The sequence below is a fragment of the Rhipicephalus sanguineus genome, chromosome 1 (genome assembly GCF_013339695.2).
Source record: "Rhipicephalus sanguineus isolate Rsan-2018 chromosome 1, BIME_Rsan_1.4, whole genome shotgun sequence".
Classification (NCBI taxonomy): Eukaryota; Metazoa; Arthropoda; class Arachnida; order Ixodida; family Ixodidae; genus Rhipicephalus; species Rhipicephalus sanguineus.
The window spans coordinates 167,419,366-167,443,662 of NC_051176.1; the positions used below are offsets into that span (position 1 = coordinate 167,419,366).

Here is a 24,297-nt window from a genome sequence, read left to right on the forward strand (position 1 = left end):
GGTTCGAAATGTAATTCGCACACAGCACAATCGGCGTCAAGCGGTTTGTCAAGGCGATGGAGGTTCCGCTCCCAAAGGAGTCGTTGTTCTTCGTCATTCGGGGCCTTAAAAAGGGATAACTTGAGACTTTGTTGCACACGCGGATGTCCATTTGTGCAACCTGGCGCGTAACAATGTTTAAACGTTGTTTTTTTTTTACATTTAGCGACCAAAAGAGAGATGCCGGCCATGCCGCCGAGCAAACCAAGTGGGAAGATTGGGCGATGGCAGCGCCGCCGCTACTTTCGCCGCAAGTTGGGGATGGGAAAGCAAGGGGAGAGCGTTTCGGTCGCGCCACTCAAAAGTTCTAGTACACTCTAACTACCCAAAGCGTCATGCGTTGCGGCTCCCATAGACACTAGCGCCAGAGTTCCCTCTAGTAAGTATTGTAGGAAACTCTATGGCCCCAGCCACGGCCCCAGCATCCTGAAGATAACGAGAGCGAAAAGCGTAGCAGCAGCACTGTAGCAGACGACAAATTCAACGGGCGTCGCAAGATACTTTCAGTCTGCCGCACGCAGTCAAGGCACCGCGAACAACTTATGTAATAGTATTACAAAAGCTCGCAGACAGATCGGACAGATGCAAAACAGATGGCGACATTATTTTCGGCTAAATAAGGACTACGCCAAGCCAAGCCGCGCCTGGCCGTGTGGCTTCTCTCGGGCTAGAGTCTAGTACACTCTATCTCGGGCTTCTCTGGTGTGGAACTTGTGCAACCTTTTTTATATTACTCTATGCTTGTGCAACTGGCGTGGCCGGCCACGCCAATCCAAATCGTTTTCGTGTCGCGTCCTTGGCGTCGCGTTGAATCGTGGCAGTCGCGTGGGCATCGTGCGCAAGCTAAGCTTTCATTTGCTCTCCTAAATTACGAAAGTGTGTCAGCGTTGACATCAGTTATTTTGTGCCGAACAGTTTAAACTGGATATGACGTTAAGCCGGCTACGGTGAGACTCTTGCTGTCACGCATTGTCTAGACTTGGTCTAGACAAGCTACCGAGCGCCGGTTTTGCTCCGACGTTAGGTGCCTTCTTTTGTGTGTCGTGGGAACGGTGACACGGCGAACAGTGACATCAACCAGCGTAGCGCAATGAAAGCTGCGACAGTGATCTTTATTGTCGTGCTATGGCCGTGTAGTACACTGTGCGACGATTATTACAAACTCTTGGGCATCGAACGGGACGCAGACAGCCGTGACATAAGGCGAGCATTCAAGAAGCTAGCTCTGAAGTTTCATCCCGATAAGAACCAGGGTGATTCAGAAGCGCACGATAAATTTGTGAAGATCAACAAGGCGTATGAAGTGTTAAAGGACCCCGACGTTCGAAAGCGTTACGACACTTACGGAGAAGAAGGATTGGACGGTGACCAAAGCGGATGGGGACGCCAGTATCACAGCTGGAACTACTATTACGAGAAGTTCGGCATTTACGACGATGACCCCGAAGTGGTGACACTGAGTAGAAACGACTTTCAGAGCTCAGTTGTTGAATCAGAGGACGTCTGGTTTGTTAACTACTATTCTCCACAATGTTCGCATTGCCACCACCTTGCTCCCGCCTGGCGTCAGCTGGCCAGAAGTTTCGAAGGAGTTATTAGAATTGGCGCAGTAAATTGCGAAGAAGATTGGCAGTTGTGCAGACAGGAAGGCATACACGCTTTTCCCTCATTGATCTTCTATCCAGAGAGGGAAAAGTACAGCGGTTCTAGAGACTTCGACGATATGAATGATTTTGTGTTGCGTCGGCTTCCGGACCTTGACATTGATATATCGGAAACTGGCCTCCTACAGGCAGAAGCCAGCTCACTGCTTAGATCAGTAGTAGTTGCGTCCTGTACTAGCACTGACATGTGCTTAGCAAAAGAAGAGCTCAAGAAGTTGGCCGTAGCACTTAATGGCCTTGCTTATGTCTCTCGTCTTGATTGCAGTAAAGAGGCAGCACTGTGTAAGAAGTTAGGAATTAGTGATGGAGTGTACTTTTTTGAAGCAGCAACTAGTGAGCTTAAAAAACCACGAGAGTTAGAGGGAAGTGATGCCTCTGAATTGCGGAAAGCTGTTCTGAAAGAGCTTCCTAGTTTTGAGCCAATAACATCAGAGGTCTTTAATGGCCTGATTCAGCAGCTAGATGGCAGTGATGAGTCTGAACCATGGCTTCTGCATTTCTCTAAGAGCAAACAGCCTGACACAGCTGCAGAGCTAGAGTTAAAACATATAAGAGGTTACATTCAGTCTGTGCGTCTGGGCTCTGTTGACTGCAGCCAAGAGGTAGATGTTTGTGTGCAGTTTTCAGTCACGAAATCCCCTGTCTTCATTCTCCTGAGATCGAGTGGCGAATACGAAGTATATCATGGTCGTGTTAATGCACGAGATTTAGCTTCATTTGCAAAGGAAAGTGCAGCGAGTCGTTTGCAGGCTTTAACAACTGCAACCTTTGATAGAAAGGTATTGCAGGGCAGAACTACATGGTTAGTCGATTTTTTTGCACCTTGGTGTCCACCATGCATCCGAACACTTCCTGAACTGCGAAAGGTATCGCGTTCTTTTGAAGATGTGATGTTTGGCGTTGTTGATTGCACTTCAGATGCTTCACTCTGCCAAAGCAATGGGATCAGTTCTTATCCAAGCCTTGTTTTATTTCATAACAGTTCAACAACATCTCTGAGTGGCTACAGAACTGCTGCAGAGATCAAGGAGTTCATTGAAATATCGCTTGACCCAAAAGTGATAACACTCAGCCCTGAAACATTTAAAGAGCTGGTAGAAAGCAAAAGTGAAGATGATGTTTGGGCTATAGATTTTTTTGCTCCTTGGTGTGGACACTGTAAGAAATTGTCACCTGAGTGGAACAAATTTGCCAAGATAGTCGCTGATGAGGCAAACATAAATGTTGGCCAACTTGACTGTGACGCCCACAGACAGTTCTGTGCTGAACATGGTGTGCGCTCCTATCCCCATCTTCGTATCTATCCTCGTGGACGTTTCAGCAGTCGCCATTACTCAACATTCAATGGCTGGTCAAGGGATGCAGCATCTTTCAGGGACTGGGCAACGCATTTCCTTCCTAGCAGTGTTGAAGAACTTGATCATCATGCTTTCTATAAGGATGTTCTCGGTGACACTACACCGTGGCTTGTAGACTTCTATGCTCCATGGTGTGGCCACTGTGTGTCATTCAGGCCTGTGTTTGAATCAGTTGCAAAAAAGTTTGAAGGCAGAGTAAAATTTGGTGCTGTAAACTGTGAGGAGCACTGGCATGCTTGTGATGCAGCACAAGTACACCGTTATCCTACAGTTATGTTCTTTGTTGGTAAGACTACTAAGATTCAGTCTGCAGTTGGTAACATAATTCATGATCATAGAGAAGCCGACTTGGTGAACACATTAGAGTTATTTCTCAAAGAAAAATCTAGGTCTAAAAGAATTGATGATGAGCTGTAAAATCAAGCCTATTGTTTAGCAACTGAAAGGGGGGTATATATACTTTGTTCGTGTATATAATTTCACTGCTGCGAAAAAACTTTCTCTACAAGTTTTGCCCTTTGCTGCACACCAAAGCAGCGGCATGTGTTCCAAATGTTTTTACTCATTGATCATGTTTGAAGGATTTTGCCTAGTCATTTTTAAAGCAGACTGTGCAAGGAAAGGCAAAGCAGTGATATTTCATCTTCCTGCCTAAATGCCAAAAGAACAGTGCCGAGCTTTATTGCTGCACAAGCGACTGGATAAAAAAATGCAATGCCTAACTTTTCAGTCAGATGTGCACATTTTCGCAAACACAAATCGGTTTTAACAGTTTCGTGCAGTGGTGCTAAGGGAAAAGTCGCGAACTTTGAACTGCATGTAATTTTGACCCTCTGCCAACCTTGTGTGGCTCCATTTTCAGTGCTCATGGATAGCTACACACTGCAATTTTACTGAAGGCACTGCCACCACAATGTTAGACAAATATTTTGACATTCTGTGTTCTATGACCATTGGAAAAGGAGAGCTTTCCCATTCTGATATCTGGAGCTCACAATTGAGCATGTTTTGAGCAAGTGGTTAATTTTGTTTTGTTAAAAAAAAGATGAGACGTATAATGAAATTATATTTAATTGTTCTATTATATGTACTAATCACAAGCTGCACAAGTTATTGTTCCACTGCCTCAAAAGAGTGTTATCCAAAGCATCTAAAATAGGTCTTGCTTCCTTTTAATGATAAAATGTTTGAGTAAGAACCAAGAATGATGGGAGAAACATACATGTTATAACTCACTATTAGATGGGAAATTCAGAAGCACGTTCTATATAATTTGGATTCTAGAAACATTCTGATTGAACATCGGGATTTTCTGCTTTTATAGCGAACTTTAGGCATGTTCAGAGCTGCCAACATTAGTCTGCTTATGGCCTATTGACAAGCCTTTTTAATGGAGCTCTAATAAGAAGCTCAGCTTTTTTTTTTTGCCTTACTATAGCAGTATTAGAAAATGCCTAGCCATGTTGAGCTGTTTCAGGGTTTCAAACACTTGTATGCATACTTTGTGAAGAAACAGTGACCAAACATGTTCATATGTTATCCCGCTTGTTACGTTAAAAGTTTCTCTGCTCAAATGGCTATGATCAGTAGACGAGCTGGGCATAATGGGCAAGTGTGGCCTTGTTGCTAACGCATCTTGGATAAGTTTTGCATAGTGAAAGTAAAAGACAGGACAAAGAAAGCACTGCGAGTCCTTGTGTGTCTTTTGTCCTCTTTTTTACTCACATTATGCAAAACCTATACAAATGTAGAGTCAGTCACGAAAGTTATGTGGGACACTGGTTTCATGAGAAATGTTCATTTGTGCTCTGTGAAGGTTTGGCATGCCATTTATTATGTATCAGTGTGTAGCTTAGAGACTACTACAAATTGAAACTTCATTTAAGGCTATGTGCTGAAGCTTTGCAATAATATAGCTTTTATGTAAATCCTAAATCTCAAACTTTTGTGGAAGACCATACTTTACACGGTGCTACCCGCAGCAGCTTGCTTTCCAATGACTTTATAGATACATTTCTCGTTGTTAGTTCAGTTTTAAAGGGGTCCTGAACCACCCCTTGAGCTTGGTGGGAAAAAAATGCAGACAGCGGAAAGCAGATGGTGCTGTGAACAGCCCAGCCGAACCTTGCAGTCATGCGTGGAGAGGAGAGTTCACAAGTTGAGTGCAAAGTTGTCACTTTCTCAAGCGCCCTCTCTTCATACAGAGGCCTGTACACTCTTCGGAGGACCGTCATACAACAGACTTTTCGCCATACAACAGGTTGCTGCTATTGGCCGATAGCTTACAAAAACCAAGAGCGGCATTTGGATGAGGTGCGCTTCTTGCCATGTGGTGCCACGATGTGCTGGATGCCGTGCTCTGTAGTGTGCTATAAATACACAGTAGCAACACGGGTGTGCACTGGAATAATGTTGAGAGTGATCGCGTTTCATGACGTGTGCTCAAGGTCACGGTGCGCACATGACATAGCTTCTTTCCCCCTTGTCATCCCTCCCTGTGTCGCTTCCAGCTCGCTTATTGGAACGGAAAAAGAGAGGACGCACTCAAAGTGTACGACAAATCCTTGTAACTCTGCTCGTACTTGAGGATTCAGAAATTTTTTACGGCGGTCAATTCTTGAGGCAATAACCTTGGATACTAATGTCGACCAATCATTACGTGGTCAAGTGGTTCAGGGCCCCTTTTATGAGGTGCACTAACATGCCATTTCACTCACAAGAAAAAAAAAGAAAGAAAAGATGCTTATATGTGCTTAAGTTTATTCTACAAGCTGCCCAGTCTTTTGTATTTTATTGGTTGTGTTCTTGCATTGGACCATTCTAAGCACGGGCAGCAATCCAAACCCCACATGTTCAGAAGAAGGCACGCTAGTGTCTATATGTTGTCATATGTATATTTTTAATAGAATCTTGCAAGTTTGGGATGCATTTATTTAGGAATGGTTATTTTCACACTTAATAGTAATTGACCAGAAGAGTTCACAAAAGAGGAACTGTGACAAAATTTGTGGTACAGCATGACATTGCACTTGTGCAGTTACTACAAAATATTATTTAGCTCAGCCTTCTTGAGAGTAACATACATTGGCAAATATACGTCAATGGGGGGAAATTGTTGGCATAGGGGTACTTTTTGCATGAGGTCAGGAAAATGCTTCTATTCTTTTTTAAGTGACCTGCTTGTGTGGTTAACTATTTTCTTTATCCCTACACTTTGAGATTTTGGTTGTTTGTATATAAGGTGTGAGACCAAGGGAATTGTTTCTTGGAGCACAAAGGGATCAATGGCAGGCACGTCATGCCTTTTTGGGAGGAGCCTCTCCAACATTCTTGACTTGTCACAGACTATAGCGACCACTGTTGTCATTCGTTTATGTTGCTTACAGTCACAGCTTTATATGTAAACATTTCGTGCGGATGTAATTATTTTACACATTTTGTATGCATTACTTTACATGATTGCAGAGCTTGCTGTTTCTCTGCAGGTTTACACTGATGCTCGTAAGAATTTTACACTAATCTTCTTTTTTTTGTGTATCCTGTTTACACATTCTTTTGCATTTGTAACTGCCGGCATGTGGACTAGGGCTCAAGACTATGAACCGTATATGGAAATAAATTTTTGTCGTTGTCATTTTTGTATTTATTTTACACATAAAACAATGTGATAGCACTGATTTTCCATGACCTGTTGCAACACACACAATGTGAAGTGGCCCAAGCAGCACTTTGCCTAGATTAAAAATGCTTCATCAAACTCTTCTTTTGAGATCTGAAAAACAATGAATAAGCATTAGAAACAATCATTCAAGAGTACCATTCTGCCTTACCTTATTCCGTTTCAGCTTCTTTAACAACCTCGCATCTGAAGCCAAGTCATCCCACTCTTCATTCTCATAGTCTTCTTTTGTCTTTCGCTTCTTGCCTTGTCTCTGCTTTTGTCTGGTTTTTACAAATGAGCCCTAAACAACGACAAAAGTACATGTTTGGCTTGTCCATGGCATTACCTCTTCCACAAAAGTAAAATCTCAACACAATGACAACAGCTAGTTAGTGTGTCTCGCATAGCTTGCAGGTGTCATGACTTTCACCACAAGTTCTTCTTTTTGGGCGAGTTGGTGCTTAGATTGCTTAGATATGCTTGAGTGTGGCACAAAATACAGTTCGTGAAAAGGGGGATAGAAAAGAGAAAAAGTGAAGCGCCAACTTCACTTTCTTCTCTTTTCTATCCCCCCTTTCACGAAATGTATTTTGCACCACAGTAAAGCATATCTAAGCAGACTTTCACCACCCATATGCAAGAGAGAATTGTGTAGTACCTATAAAACATTGCCAGACTGATTTTCAGACACTTCATACATAGCCATATACAGCAGCATGGATGCTTTGCATTGATTATTTCACCTGCACATAAATTTAAGCACACCGATTTGCTTGAACGCTACCAAAAAAAAAATTCACAAGACACCCATTTCCAGGGGAAGAAATGCAGCTTGTCACTTAACTAATACCAGCATCACATAAGACTGGAAAGAGATGCTAGATCACACTAGGCAGGTACAGAAGTCTTTTACATCCTGATCAGCACATCTTTTAAGGAGGAAAATACGGCTTATGAGCAGAGAAAACGAAGGTCAAACTTCACTTTAAGAAGTCTTAATCAAACACACGATATTATCACTGTGACACAATACATTCTGTAGTAATATTGAATACTTCATTTTTTAAACCTTGCACCACAATTTTTCAAACCTTATCATGCTATGCAATTTCCCGGTTCCTATGAAGGTGTAAGAATTTACATATACCTTGGTACCCTGTGGTTTGCAGATCATCTTGGTTTGCAATTACTATACGCCCAAACCCAGCAAAATATGTTTAATTTTATTAATCCAGTGATGCTACCGAGGACTTCTGATTTGGAGCCATTTTTGGAGCAGCAAAATTTCCGTTTTGGAGCACTTTGGAGCAGCAAAAATTTTCATCTTGGAGCACTTTGGAGCAGATAATTTTGCACCTGGGAGCACTCTGGAGCAGCAAATTTTACATCCTGGAGTGCAATACAGAAGCATATTGCATTAACATTCAAGCCCCTGAATATTATTATGGGGCTCTTATGAACGCTAGAAATATTTCGATTCATTGCAAATCTCATGGAAAAAATCATCTCAGGAGAACTCCATACTTCACTCGCTCATGGAAAAATAAGCGCTCATGCAGTTGAGTGTTTTGGATTAACCTCTTCGGTGATTATTTTCTACACTAACAAATAAAATTACATTTTATGAAATCACACTCTAAGTAAATCTATGTGGTTATCAGCAGACGTGGTAGACAAACACCGTGATTTACAGCAGTGCCTCAATGCCAAAGAGCCACACTGTCCCTAATGCATTCCCCTAAGAAAACTCCAGCGCCAAAGCCAGGTTCTTTTTCTTCTCGATTGATGGGTAGATCCTCCCCCTCCCTCTCTGCAAGCTTTCTGCACCTCACCTGGTTTTGCGCTAGCTCCATGATCGACGCACCGATCACGGAAGCAGTGTAAAGCGACAATGTCATGTGATGACGTCATCACGTGACATCACCATATATGACGCCATGATGACGTCACAAGTTTTGACAATCTATGACGTGATGATGACGCCATCACCTGATTATTTGTAGCGTCAATCGATTGACGCCGGCGACGGTTAATTTTCGTGTTTGATAAAGCATCTAAGGCTTTCGCATTAATATTGCGTATTGAGCGTTAACAGCCTGGCCGTTAACAACGTGGCCTTACATACCAAACTGCCCTCCACCATGTCACCTCTGTGCCATGCGCGAAACAGCTTCGCTTATCATCCACTTCACAGAGTGAAATGGCTCCTCAATTTTTTTTTTAATTTTTATTGCGATAGCGATTATATGGACACACTCGGCGGATTTTTGCCGTTGCCATCGCCGTAAGTTTCCGTATAAAGTCCAAATTAATAACATCACCACGCGCATTCTAGCCACGGGTAAAAGCTCGCGAGCACTGGCGACGAACGCGGCTGAAGCGGCCGTCTGTCTCCGTCGCACGGAGAGCGCATGAGATAACATCTTCCCGCACGCGGGCCTGCTGTCGATTGCTCACCAAACAGCGAGGAAACGCTCCGCCCGTCTTTCGTAAGGAGCACGAAGGGACGCCAGGGGAGCAGAGGAGGGGGGGAGGGGACCGCATCATTCGGCGGGCGCAGTCACTTGCGCGCGCGCTATCTCGAGGGATCAAGAGATGGTTCGTAAACTTGCTGTGCTCTCAACGCTTACTTCGCGTTTAGAGAACTCAGAGCACGAAAACGCTTCGGTTCCTGGGGCGGCCATATTCCCTTAAAAGGGTCATGAACCACTTTTACAAGTAATGATCTAATGACCGTAGTATCGGAGTTTACTGCCTCCCGAACCGATTGCCGCAAAAATTTCTCGAATCCGTCAAGAATAAGCGGAGTTACGGGGGTTTGGCGCAAGCTCTCAGCGCTTTCTCTCTTTTCTCGTGCCGACGAGCGCACTGGAAGCTAGACAGGGAGGGATATGGCACGGGGGTAAGAAGTTACGTCAGCGCGCGTCATGAAACGCGATCGCTCTCCCGCTGTGATTCGCATGCGCGAGTGCGGCTACCGTGTAAAGTTAGCAGACTGACGAGTGCGGCGCGGGCAAGTGGCGGCACCCCGTGGCAAGAAGCGCACCTCATCCGGCTATCGGCCAACAAGCATGCTATGTCTCCGCGACGTTAACGTGCAGACGCCCCGCCCACCGACGAGAGTGAGAACCGGCCTCTGTTTGAAAAGAGGGCACCTGAGGAAACGGCAACTTCGCACTCCGCTTGTGGCCTTTACGCGGCGCGCACGACTGTAATATTTTGCAGAGCAGTTCATAGCCGTGTCAGCTTTCCGCAGGTTGTGTTTTTTCAACAAGCCCAATTGGTGCTTCATGACCCCTTTAAACCAGCGCTTTGTTGAGTACGCGAGATCGGATCCACGAGTTAGCTGCTAGCCTTACTTCGTTTAACAATACAATTTGTTGGTATCGCATTCATTGCTTCGCCCTTAAGCGAAACTGAGTTTTTTTTAAACGTCAGCTATTGACCCTTGAAAGCGAGGGGCGGACGTGCAACATGGCGTAGCCGCTTCACTGTGGGCCATCAGCGACGGGCCCGCTACTGACAGCTGCGCATTTGCGGCTGCTCCGACCAGGAGATATGCTTTTATTAATGAGATTACATTTTTAAACAAGCAAGCAAAAATTAGAATTGGAACCCTAGCACGTGAGCTCGAAAGGGCAGGGCCTTTTAGGGGATATTTACGCAGAATGATTACAAACTCGGATGTGCTGGTGCAAGGAATTACGAAAGCCTCTTCTGGATGAATATCCATGGATAAAGTGTATCTGAGGAAAAGTGTCAACGCGTTCCCACCGTTCGCGTGCTCTTCCATAAACGCGAAGCAAGGAAGATTCGATATTGTTCCATATATCTACTGCTAGCGATCCCAGATTTCATTCCGCGATGTCCAGAAACAAAAGCGAGACATTTCAGCGGCACGCATGTAGTTATTGCTGAACATTGCTTTCCTTGCGTGCCGTGTGACGCTTGAAACGAGCTATCAGCAGCGTTTCTGGAACAGATGACGTCCGCCGATGAATCCCCGTCGCACTTTCTTGCTACCGATAGGCCTAGACGTCACGAGCCTCTGCAGAGAGCGCGTTTTGCTGTCGAGCCGACTTGCAGAACAGAAGCTGCATCGACACCGTGCATGGCATCGTGGCTCACTCTCGACGCACGCGCGAGCGCTATTTATTCAGCGGAATAATTCTTGGTCCATGGTTGCGACTTTGGCAGCCCCAAGATCAAGCTGCACATTTTCTGACGCGCCGGCGGTGCGATTGCCGGTGATAGACACCCCCAAACCCGAGATTTTGGCGCAGTTTGGCGCAATTTTCGTCTATATTATCAGGATGGCGCAGTAAATACAATTTGGCGCACTTTGGCGCAGTTGGCGCAGGAGTGGAATCACTGTTAATCATATGCAGAAAAAGTTGAGGATGGCAGAAAATAAGGAGTGTAATGAAGAGCGGCACGGCAGCTGCGGGGCTCAGGTTGGACAGCGAGGAAGAAGAAGCAGAATAGAACAGCCGGCCCAGGAACGGGTGCTCTCTCTGTGTCTGATTTCATTACAGGAGCTATAATGAAATCTGATGTTTGCAGGCATAACATGAAATTGGCTGGCGCAAGACAAGGGTACTAATTGGAGATTGCTGGGAGGAGCCTTTGTCCTGCAGTGGACATAAACAGGCTGATAATGATGGTGCAGAAAATGTGGTTTCAAACATCATATCTAGACAGTGACTCTGCTCACAGCCATTACTGTCCTATCCAGGGAGAATTTGCCAGATGCCCCATCTAATTGTGTTTACTCATTTCCGTGACGTCAAGTACTTCTGGGTGTTTAGGCAGGGCTGGGCAAAGATACTTTGAAATTGTATCGCGATACGACACAAGATACTCAGGCAAGAAGTATTTGAGATACAGATACAAGATACTACCGCAAACATTGTATCCGATACGACACTTCCCAATTGTAACTAAGATACTTCAATACATTCGCAAATTTATTATTATAGATCTATATAATGCGGGAGCCAACACCTATGCACAGAAATGTTTGCTTAAAAATTTCTTAACTGCGACCAACGTTATTTCATTTGAATGAAATGTTTGTTAGTAGTATCTCAAAAGTTTTGTATTTCTTGCCTAGAGCATATTAGTTTCGTTCCGAAGCAATTTAGTGGGGTTCTTTTGACTGCTTAACATGACAGCTCTTTATATACTTCGCCGTCCACGGTTTCTGCTTGTCGCTTTTGTAAGTCATCTGAGCCGCTGCTTTGCTTGCCGACCAGTTAGCGGCTTGCAATCTAATTACAGGAACTTCAATAAGAAGCATATGCACAATGGCACAAATAGCAATTTGGAGTTTCACATTGTCCACGAGCGTATTACCGTTTACGTAACACCGCATTACCGGACAGGTGTACAGCAGGCAGCGACATTTTTTGTGGCACATCGTGTACACACACAGAATCGATGCGTATACAGGACCTAAAACTGCAATGAGTTTTCCCATTCTACTCAGCTGCTGGCGTAAAGCGTTCCTTAGCGGTATGTTCACTAAGTGCAATCTTTTAACAAATTTTCTTCTACGAGAGAACATGTGTAGCCCAGAAACGTCTCAGGCGACATGCTCACTAAATGCAATCTTTAAACAAACAAATGGCGAGCGTGGTGATTTTGGAATTGTGAAAGTAATATTGGGATAATATAAAACTTGCTTTTCTCTTTAGTGTCCCTTCAAGATTGTTCCACATATGTTGTGCGTACGTATATGTTCCACATATATTATCTCGAAAAAATGCTTTTTTTATTGGGGCCAAGCTATTTGCAGATGAGGAACAAGGACTGAACTTCTTTTGCTTCTTACATATGGGGCTACTTGATTTATATGAAACGGGCAAGCTAAAAGTAAATAGACCAGGCGCTTATATAGTTAATATCTCGCCATTCTGTGCTTTATTTGTATTCGTTATTATTTTATATCCAAAATGCTATGTTGTAATCACAGTAATAAATGTAATATAATAAATTTATACTTATAACTTATCATCGCAAGGGCGATCACAGAGCTCCAGAGCGGGGAAACGCTCTTGGAAGTTCCAGCCGTCCACTCAAATAAAAGGTCTGCGTGCAGTCTCGTTACATAGAATCAGTGGTCATATGACGCAACATAGACATCCACTGCCTGCTTTATGCGCCTACATTGTTAACATCTGAGCTTTCGTCTTGTTCCGCTATATGGCGCGAGAGCTACATGATGCTGCCGCAACAGCATGTGCAGGAATAGCATAGGTCCATTAAACAAAGCGTGCAGCAAAGTATATTCGGTTGACGAAATATCTGGCTTGAATAAAGACAATTACAAATTCCATGTCGGGTGATGTCCTCTTGCCTCGAACCATATACATCCAATGAGTAAGTGTCGAGAAGCATAGTTGCGCCTATATTACCAAACTGGAACGAACCCCGAAAATATATCGAAATCACTTCCTCCACTTCCTGTCAGTCCAACCCGCGTAGTCCAATGGCCGCCTTCTACCAGTACAACATCGTTAGGAAGGCACAGACCATTATAATACAGAGAAAAAGAGCACGCTACAAACCGTGCATAACATACACTGCTGAAACCTGCAAGGAAAAGCCCTAAAAGAGGAGCTTTATAGATGATATTGAAGAGTGGCACAACGTTCGGGAACGAGAGAAATGAAGGGATGAGCTAGACAGCTATGTTCATTCTGCAAAGGTCCACAAAGACATCCGAAATTTGCTCGAGAGGTGGAAGTCTAAGAATGACTGCCAACGCCTTCACAATTCGCAAGGCAGATGTTGTGCACCTCTGAGGCTAGCGCGAGCAGTGCAAGAATTTAGCGCAGCAAGATACATGATGCAACAGTGCATGGCGTATCTCTGCATATTTCGATTTTTTGCACAATAACATGTGAAGAAATAAACTGTAAACTATGCCACATAAAACATATAGATTGTATATACTAGCAGTGGTGTGATATATGAAAAGAATGCTATGACAAGTCGTTTATTTTCTTCCTTTCAGCTGTTTATACATATTTCGAAAAGTACGCATGGTGCACGCAGTTCGTTATAATTTTTATCTAGGTTAGTGTATTTACAACAAAGGCAATAAATTTGGATTTTTCCCTCTATTTAGCTAGCTGTGGCAAGGTGCTACTAGGATAAAGACGGGCTACATATTCAGAAGGGTGCATGATTGACTTTCTTGACAGAGCATGCTTTAAATTTCAATAGGGAGCGCAATAAAAACAGAAAGGGAACAGAAGGTTCTGTTCTCTGCCCCCTCTGTTCTTATCGTGCTCCCTATCGAAACTGTACTCATGTCGCAAATTGCTTTCCTTGCTACAATATCTGCTACAAAACGCTCTTGATTCCCGTTGTATTTGCAGAAAAAAAATAGGTACAGTATACTGCTGCCGAACAAACGTTCATTGTACGCCATATGTCCGCTCAACTGTTTCTGCCATGAGGCCCTTTTGTACAAGGAATTACCACAGGTTGAAGTATAATTGTTAGCGAAGCATGCACCAACAAAGCGTAGACGCTGTCAATTTCATGTTCGGGCAACATTACCTAGATTATTGGCTCGGGCCCCTGTCGGGCCCGATCTGCGGTCGGGACGGGACGGGTAGGTGAAATTTTTTTCTCAGATTCGGGCCAGGCCCAGGCCTTACTTTGAGTCCCCGGGCCGGGTCCGGGAGGGTAAACTTGAACGAGTGCCGAGCCCAGGCCGAGAATCACGGCCCTTGCAGTGCTCTACCTCGTTACACCTCGTACAACACTTGTAAAAGTTAGTTCTCCCTGAAGGGATCTTGACATCCAGGGGGAAAAAATTGCCAGGATTAGTTAGTCAAATAGTTTTGCCCTTTAGAAAGCCCTCTCCCCCAAGAAAAATAAGAATGCCTGGCTACAGGCCTGCTTGGAAATAAAGTCTGCCTTTTATCATTTTCTGCTGTTTTTCCCTGTTACACATCCCTGGAAACATGTTAGAAGGGTGCCAGGAACTTCATGTTGTGGTGCTGATGTGAATGCACTGATGTTGAGCATGGATCATATGTAGATTTGCTGGATTATTCTTAATTATTAATGGCCTCTCCAGCACAATATGCCATTTCAGAGGCTACAGTATTTAGCTCTCACAAATCGCTGGAGGAGAAATCCTTAATGCACCCATGTGCTAACATAGCAGCTGTAACGTGTGCTAAGCCTACGACATGATATATAATGAGGTTTGACACTGAAGTGATCAATGAATGTTTGCTACTAAGTGATTCACACTCTAGTGCAGAAGAACCTTGCATCTAAATTTGAATTTGCAGTTGTACAGTGTGCACATTGATACCAAACACATGTCATCGATTGCACTGCAAAGCAGTGCCTGCTGCAGTTTTCTGCAGCAGTAGCAACTCTGTGCGCAATCCAAATCACTTGTACTATACCATTCCATATCATCTGTTATCTTGCATTGCATGTGGGCTCCATATGTGTGCTTAGTCTCAACAGCAATGTCCGACCAAAACGTTTGGCAACTTTTTTATCCACTGTTTTAGCAAACTGATTACACTCAAACCTCATTATAACAAAGTCACATCTGCTACGAAAATAACTTCGTTATATCCGTAAGTTCGTTACAAACATTTTTTGTAACACTGTATCTATGACAAAACTATTATTCAATGACTTCGGTATAAACGATAATTTGTTATATCTGTGTTCGTTATATCGAGGTTTGAGGATTCATAAAATGGTCAGGCACTGAATACTTATGTAAATGTTACTACAGGCTTTGCTGCACAAATGCATCAAAAAAATGGTGATACAATGCTTACATATTCTCTTAGGTTACATGTTGCCTTTACGAACAATTGCAAGACTAGCGCAGTTTTCAAAATATCTTCTGCAGAAGTGTGAAAGACATATGTCAAAACACTTGTTTCGACATATGTCAGAAAGTATGCATGGAATGCTTGTTTGCCTGGCTGCACATTTTAGATTAATAATGTGTATAAAGTCATCTCAATCTCAGTCTTGGGATTCAAAATTAACAGACATGCCCCGAGTATCGGCTGACATTAATTACACAACTTTCACAAGTGACCAGAACTTACTACAGTCGGATACAACTTAAAAAGGTAGGAGAGGCCCTGCCCAGATCACTCAAGTACAGCAGCCAATTGCCACCGCAACTAAAGAAAATAGTCCCCCTCACGTACTCGACGATGTTCTCCGATGGCATCAGTCATAAGCTGGACATTCATTTGTGCAGGCTTCTGTGCGTCTGCCTTTCAGGTGCAAATGCTGCTGCTTTCTAAAATTGTGCCCATCTATACTAGTGCTGAACACATAATTACTGAATTCTTTGGCTAATTAATGTGAAATGCAACATATTCCGGAAACAATGACCTTCCTATCTAAAATGAAAAGGTTTTTTTCTTTGCCTTTTGCTGAAGTATATGGGGTATTCTTGGTTTCGTAAATGGCCTTGAAATTCAGCAATGCGGCAGTGGTTGAGCGCCATATAGCGAATTGCCCGCCAAACAGAGCACAACCACATGCACAGTGGTTTAATGCACTCAACTACGGAGCGATAGCAGGGGCTGTGGGGCAGATGTCTGAATACTCACCTAGACCACTTTTTCTTTTCTTTTAAGTCAAGATTACATAATTCATGTTAAGCTTCTCTGCTACAGTTTTCTATGACAGTGAGGTTGCACAATGAGCTGAGTAATGCTCTCGCATAAAAAGCAGCAGTAGGCATAAATGTACGATATGTGAGAGCCTGGTGCATTGGTATATGACTTTTATGACCATATGCTTTTTTTTATCTGGTCCGAAAGCTACGTGTGCTGTCTGAGCTTTTCTACTAGGTCATCATTATCTTTACCAATGGTCAGCGGCATCAATGTCAGGGTACTTAATTCGATGGCATTTCACAGGTGGAAAACTCGAGAATTTTGCAGTGAACAGCTGTTTTTCAAGTTTTCCATGCAGGTAAAGCACCAATATTGCCAAATGCACTGCCTAGAGGAGTGTGCAGCATGCAAATATATCAGTGCATAGGCACACAGAGCCAGCAGAATCATTCATCAAACATTCTGCATTTCAGCTAAAGCTTTTTAACAAAGACATACAGGAAGTGCAGTACAGCAGAGCGGAAATGGTAATTCCATTTGGCCAGCTTTTTGCACCCTTCAAGTACACGTTCAAAGCCAAGTGAGCTAGTCCTAATGAAAGCATCATTACACAGTTCGTCCTTAGAGCAGTTTTAAACACTGTGAGAATGTAACCTGCATGAGACCAAAAAGACACTTTTGGGTGTCGCTACGGTACAATTTTAGATTTCAAACAGCCAAAACATCCGTTTCCCGAATTTACAAACTCCCCAATTTAACGAAAGAATTTGAGCGTGATCATCACTTCGTTCGAGTTTCAACTGTAGTGAACAGCCCCACCCCGCAATACTGGCGCCACAAAGATTTCTATGTGATCACAGCGCACAAAAAATTCTTGACACGGATGGATAGAGTGGACACGCGAAGTGAGCGCTGGCTAGTTGGTTATGCACAGACGTGCACGATCAACTAGACGACCAGATTGTCCTGAGCAAGTTCACAAGTATTTGTTTTCATGCTGGCAGTGCATTGCATCAAAGCACCCGTGACAGGGTTCTTTTCGAACTTTTACAGAGCGACTTTCCATACACATGGCTGCCAGTGATCAAGGAGAAAAAATATTTTTCTATTATACTTAAATACAAAATGGCTTTTATGAATATTTCTGGTCGTTTCAAACCACTTTGAATTTACTAGGCAAACAAAAAGATTAGATATTTCGAGATCATTTTCAACCAGAAAACTGTAGGAAAGAGTGAACGGATATATTGTAAATAGTGCAAGATTCAAGATGTTAATAATTTCTTTTTCTGATATTCAGGGAAATGCCAAAAAAGAGGTGATGAATCCTCATTACAATCTCTGGGCAAGTGACTGTTACCTTTTTCGGCTTCACCTTCACATCTTCAGTGCTACATTCCTCTGTACTTTTCAGTTTCGCTTGCCTCTGTTTTTCTCTAGATTTTTCCCTAAAAAGAAAGTGAAAATACTAAATTTAAGTGACACTAAACTTGTGTGTGCATTTAGAGTTTTACAGCACAACAGCGTCAAGACACAACTCTCCTGCAAGTCAAGTCATCCGTGACAAACAAGACTTTTGTGTAGATACTCTCCAAAACCATGCTCGTTACCTCTGAAACCACTCTCTGCCAGGCGTTACTACGTGCTTTGAGTCAATGGCTTGCACAGAGAGGGTGCCAATATGAGGTTAACAAGCCCAGTAGAACAGTGTGAAGCAGTAGCACCTCTGAGATCTTGCGTAGAAAAATCCAGCAAAATGAGATAACTAGCTTTTTCTTTTTCATTTGAAATTAACTCAATTTTCGAAATATTCTGTAGTGGTTGGCTATAATTTCGTTTAATTATAAATCTGATATGTTACATCATGGCAGCGGCTAATATACTTTCACAGTGGTGACGCAAATTTTTACATCATTTTCTTATCCACAAAAATCTTGTTTTCTGTGACCACTTTAGCCTCACTTGATACTTGCTTGAACTACCACCTTAACATATTAGCAATTAGTATTAAAGGGGTACTGACACAAAATTTCGCGGCCGAGATAGCCTGCTGGATCAATTTCCGTGTACGTGCGTGTACCATCTGCAAAATATCGACAGCGAATAAAGCTTGGAAGGTATTTTATATTAATTTTGAAGTTCGCGAGCGCGATCCAGCATTATAGGCCGCACCTGGTGCATTGACACCCTCGGAGGTGACCCGAGGTGACCCCCCTACTTCCCCTACGTAACCGTTGCAGCCAGTACAACAAGTTATGATGACGTCGTAGCCGCGATTTCTGTTTTGACGCGCTCGCCGCTGCGCTGTTGGTGTCTCAAGGAAATCGTCGCCAACAGACGACGATGAGGAGGACGACAACGAGGACGATGAGGAGGACGACAACGAGGACGATGATGGTGACGACATCGCGCAGCGCGTGCGGCAAGCGTGCGAATGCGAGGAGACGACGCGAACAGCACGGAAGTGCGTCACACTTCTGCGTGCTGACGTGATCGAGCGCTGCAACCGCTAGGTGGTGATAGTTGCACCCGGAGGCTTGTCGTTTTTGAAACCGAAACTGACACTGGTCGGTAATGAGGAGCCTGTAATTAATTATCTGTCGCGCGCTGCAGCAAACGATGTGCCGTGTTATGACTAACAGGCCCCCAGCAACACATTGCAGCAAAAAAACGTGAGGCCAAAATTTTTGTGTCAGTACCCTTTTAAGTACAACATAAGTAACACAAATGTTGTAAACATGAAATGAGAGTTGTATCATTATTAGTAGGGGTGTGCGAATATTCAAAATTTCGAATATTTTTCTAATAGTGTTTGCTATTCGATTCGATTCGCATTGGAATTTTACTATTCGAACTTCCCAAAGACAAATACAGTCAACATCTGATTGAAAGTAACCCCTTCAGATTTTCAATATGCTTCACCTCATTACACTCTCGTATTGCGGCAAAGCTGCCTTTCAAGCTCCGTTACGGTCGAACTTTGCCAAGGCACAGTCAACGTCCCATTGGAAGTGGTCCCTAGATTTTCAGTATGCTTCACCTCATCACACCCCCGTATTGCGGCAAAGCTGCCTTTCAAGCTGCGCTACCGTTGCAAATGTATTAACTCAAGAAAACGCTGGTTCCAACATGGCGATGAAAGATGTGGCAGAGGTGGGGGCTCAATTAATGCTGTTTTGCCTATCATGTGTAAAGTGTTGTCGGCAACACTTTGGTTGCACCAAATCATGTACATAAATACAATTCGGCCTCTACATTGCCTCATTCTTGATAAGACGACTACGAAACACCACCCCGCCAGCACTTCATCAACCGAGCGAAGAGGAACACTTTCATGTTGCTATCTCATAAGAATATGCTTAGGAATCCTCTCCAACATTTTTGTCACTTGCCAGCCGGAGCCGATTTAGCGTGGAGCGTCATCAGCCGTGCTGCGCATGCGTGAGGATCAGTGTGGAGCCGGCATCTCACGCGCTCTCCGCCACCGCCGCGCGCAGCTCGCCGCTGCTGGTGGCAGAGAGCGGGAGGAGTGGCGTCGTAGCCGGGCAGACAGACTGGCGCTGGCGCGCGCGACTCGCCGCTGCTGCTCTGCGCATTCGAGAGGGGTGACGTCGTAGACATGGCGCGCGCAGCTATTCACCTTCACTGTGCAGTCGCCGTCTGACAATGCGCTGGTGCCGCTTGCAAGCGCCTCTTGACTGGCGTTTGCAGGTGGGTAACGCCGCGGAGAAGGAGAGCGCAAATGCTGCTCAACGGCGCAGAAGAGCCGAGAAGCTTATGTCATCGGATCCCGAAGTAGTTGCCTGGCAATTAGCGGTTTGGCGTACGAAGAATGAAGAAGCAACCTGACGTTGAGCAAAAATAAATATGCATGTGCCACATAATACGTATACCGTGTGTGTGTCATTGGAGCAGCAGTAAGCATGACAATCAAGCTAATCCTAGACAATCTGGAAAGCTCAGAATAATCAGCTGAACCTTCCCTAACGCTACGTATATCCTGGCATAGCCGAGCTAAGTCACTGCAAATTTTTTTTTTCTGCACTTTCGCTTCGAAGTATTAGAAAAATAGTCATGAAATATTTGAAAAATATTCGATTCGATTCGCACTCACACTTCAATATTCGAATTCACTTCGCACCCAAAATTTTGCTATTCCCACAGCTCTAATTATTAGGCTCAAGAGTTGGAAGGATCGCTGCACTTCTGCAATGTTTGTGACGAACGTGTCACACTGTCTAATTTGGAGATTGAACTTTCTTTAAAGGGCCACTAAAATGAAACAATGAATCGGTTTAGATGGATAAACTGTACTCTGAGAACCCTAATAACATTAATTTCACCATCATAGGTTTATTAATTGAGGAGAAAATCAAGGCCAAAGTTTCATTTTTAGATTTTGCACCGAAATCTCTGCACGTGACATCACGGATTTCAAAGTGTACTTTTCGTATTTTACATAATTTTCGTATGTTAAGTCTCTGTCCCCTGCAGAGGACAATCTACTTGATTTTTACCGATTTATTAGAAACTATGTAGGCCCTAGTGGATGCCGTCAAAATCTATGATGTCACAGTGATTGGTGCGGGAATTTAATGGTGGTGTCGCCACCCGCAACTTTTTTTGCGCGTTTTCTCGCTTACAAGGTGCCTTCTCGCTGCAAGTGTGGTGATTTTGGTATTGTGAAAGAGTAATTTACTAATACGAGAAAAATCGATTTTCTCTTTAGTGTCCCCTTAATGCGCAGTTATAATGTCATAACTGATATGCAGTTACAGGTGAGGAGAGAGGAGTGGACAACAACCCCGTGGAGAGAGCAGCAGATCAATGGCAAAGCACGATGGAGTCTTGTGGTGGACACAGCCACCTCCTCCTTGTGCACTTGTTTCTGAGGGGAAGACTACTGAGGGGAGTGGCAAATATTAATACGAAAAAAATGCACTTTCTGAAGAAACCAAAATGGCAGCACTTGGTTGCTGTGTTGGGAAGGTATTGCAGCTTGAAAAATAAAGTTTCTTTGCATGATTTCTGTGAAATGTTTTGACACTTTGGCTGATTAAAATTTTTTTGAGCACATCCACACAGTTTTCAGCAAAGATATTTCTCAATCCGATAAAGAAAGAATTATAGAAACTGAAAATGTGGCCTTCGAAAAGTTTATTTTTTGGTCATTTTTTTCGAGATGCAAATGCTGCATGCCCCTTATGTAATTGTGACATAATACGAAGTAAAATGTACAGTTGCTGTGCGTACTCAATATACAACTCACCTGTACTTGTGTATGCCCGTTTCTTTATGTTTCAGTTTGACCAATAAGCTTACCATTTTTATGCCTGTAATTTTACTTCACTTTATTTTACAGCAATGCTAAAAATACAACACACATATTGCCAAAAAAAGAAAAGAAAGAAGCTTGTTTAGTTACAAAAAAAAAGAAAAAAAATGCTGAGCCATGCATGTACTTAGATACCAGCTCCCAGCCTAAAGCATTTAAGTAATATAGTGACTGCGGGCGCTTATGTAAGTGCTAGTTAATACAAACATTATAAAACAGCTTGCATAATTACAGCTGCCAATATACAATAAGTCAAGACACAACATAAAACCAGCGAAAAAAAAAAGGACTTTTTGCAGAGGGATAAGCCACAAGGCTTTATATAAAACTCACTTGTAGGGTATTGACTTTACGTCAATGTTGGAAGCTTCAAAGCCTTCAATCTTCTTTCCTCTGAGTTCAGGCATGTATGGCATTTTTAGTAGGGCAAAGCCTTCTGCTACTTTAGCGAAGTCAAGGTCTGGATAATTATCAAAGAAAGACAGTGATGCAATGCACAGAGCAATCACAACATGCACTTTAAGCGTACCTTTTATCCTGAATAGAAGATAACACTCATGCTTGCTGTACGCCTGAATGTATGAAACGAAGGCACGTATTCCCTTCTCATAAACTGCCCTAAAAGGGTAACAAAATTGTTCATGTTTCAGCACACTTCAGAATTCATTTCCGCACGTGCACAAGTACCACAACACATTAGCTTCATTCTTCAACTTACCTGTCTTTCATTGCCATTTTTTTCACTCTCGATGTAACCTCATTTATTGCTGGTGGTGGATCCATCTTTTCCAGTGTAACCTAACAGGCAAAAAGGTAATAATCAGGCATGAAAAATACTGCTAGGCATTTGTTTTATTAAAAATTCACCCTTACTTACATATTTTTTGTTTTTAGCTACAGCGGAATCTCGATAAGTGGAAATTGCTTAAACAGAACTGCCACTTAGATGGAACACTATACTCTTGTTTGCTTGGCTTTGTATTCATGCAACGCTAAGAAAGATTAATTAATTAGTACTATTGTATTTGCGACTACGATGAGCAACACAAAAAAATTTTGCAAATCTTGTGTGCTGCTGGCATTGTAAGAAATGTTGAACATGTTTTTGCATGCAGATATGTAAATAAGAGAACTAAAGCAATAAAACGACTTCAGAGATAAACCAGTCTTTTTCTAGAGCAACTTATTTACTTTTCTTCAGATTTGTTAACATGTGGCACTTTGGGCCACGGTTTTACGCAATCCCACTACTATATTTACTTCAAGATTGACCAAGAAATTCATATTCGCGCAATTTTAAAACTTCACAGCAAGAACTTGCTTTCTGATTCAGCTCCAGGAACTTGATGTAGGCATCCTCACTGGGCATCAGCAGCAGCACTGCATTGCCTTCATTGCCCATTCTCGCAGTTCTTCCACAACGATGAATAAATGAGCTGAAACAAAAGAAAAAACATGGCTGATCCCTCTGTCACAGGAATTGGTATAACATGAAAGTGAAACGTGCCTTCACAGACGTAGTTGAGAGTTTGTTGGGCATTCTTTAGCCCCAATGGCGAAGGAATGAATGCTATAGCAACAAATTGTAATGACACTCGAAGAACGGCAAGCAGCTCGAAACTCGCAACGTGCTGCTCAAGCACGGAACAAACATCCACAGGATGAGTGAGAACTGTCACAGTTGTAACTTATTTTTGTGTGAGCAGCGCGCCCCTTGTAAAAGCGGCCACTACAGTGAGCGACGTGACCTTCGTGCTCTCAACGCAAACTTGCGGTGAGAGCACAAGACGTAAACCACCGCCATAAAGAGATAAGCGCGCGCACGAGCAACCATGCCCTGTAGAGGCGCACACTCACTGCGACGTGAGGGGCGTCGATCTTTAAAGCGCGCTCTTCGAGCCCTTCACACCATCTCGCTGGTGCTAACGAAAACACACTGATGTACTAGCGATCTCCGAGTACTGCCACCGGCAAATGGTGTATATAAATAGCTCGCCGCTAGCATGGCCAAGAACGTGCCATCTGTGGCCTAATTGTTTTGCGCTGCGGAGCGAGGGGTCGTAAGTTCGACTCCCGGTGACGGAACTTTTTCTTCTAGTTTTTTTCTTTACCATCTGTTATTCTTTATATTTTACGTCATATCCGTGATGGAAATACGTCAGTGGAGTCGTGGTGGACTCCGGCATAAAACACTTTCGTGTTAAAATGCTTCAGCAATTATACAAGACAAACAAGCCACACATAGTATTAAGCTTTCTTTATCTTTCACTTCAGCAAAATTCAGCATACTTTTTTTGTTTTTTCATTTCCACCAAAATGTTTCCTATTTGCGAATATATTACTACAGATGAGCTTTCACAGGCTTCTTTTTGGGGATAGTACTTTGGGCCGAGCTTACTGGTTTTTGTCAGTGAAAATTTTCAAGACATTAAAACATGCTGTGACAGCAAATTCAATTCTTCAACAATGAAACTGCACCTTATACATGGGAGAGCAAAGTTTGCGAGAAGCAGTCTAGTGGTGCAAGACAGTGTATGATGATGTGATTATGTAGGAATTATGAATGAATGCACTTGATATTAGAACACAAGCAGAATAGACTTTATTTATG

At 43.2% G+C, this 24,297-nt stretch overlaps 3 protein-coding genes across 3 annotated transcripts in view; 2 read left to right on the forward strand and 1 right to left on the reverse strand.

Moving 5' to 3' along the window:
- Positions 1-21,353, forward strand: part of LOC119401864 (ubiquitin-related modifier 1 homolog) — a 38,804-nt gene extending 17,451 nt beyond the window's left edge. The window contains exon 6 of the mRNA XM_037668882.2: positions 21,124-21,353. The gene's annotated coding sequence lies outside the window, so the exon portion shown is untranslated. The remainder of the gene's footprint in view (positions 1-21,123) is intronic.
- On the forward strand, positions 778-6,695 carry LOC119401843 (dnaJ homolog subfamily C member 10). Its single transcript, XM_037668839.2, has one exon. It carries the CDS (start codon positions 1,130-1,132, stop codon positions 3,476-3,478), a length of 2,349 nt encoding a protein of 782 aa, XP_037524767.1. The 5' UTR covers positions 778-1,129; the 3' UTR covers positions 3,479-6,695.
- LOC119401853 (ATP-dependent RNA helicase DDX55) overlaps positions 6,738-24,297 on the reverse strand; it is a 38,677-nt gene continuing 21,117 nt past the window's right edge. Inside the window, exons 10-16 of the mRNA XM_037668850.2 lie at positions 23,008-23,122; positions 22,405-22,484; positions 22,216-22,304; positions 22,020-22,146; positions 17,712-17,799; positions 6,892-7,023; positions 6,738-6,833 (exon numbers count right to left, since the gene is read on the reverse strand). Of these exons, the coding sequence (XP_037524778.1) occupies positions 6,795-6,833; positions 6,892-7,023; positions 17,712-17,799; positions 22,020-22,146; positions 22,216-22,304; positions 22,405-22,484; positions 23,008-23,122 (670 nt within the window). The 3' untranslated portion in view covers positions 6,738-6,794. The remainder of the gene's footprint in view (positions 6,834-6,891; positions 7,024-17,711; positions 17,800-22,019; positions 22,147-22,215; positions 22,305-22,404; positions 22,485-23,007; positions 23,123-24,297) is intronic.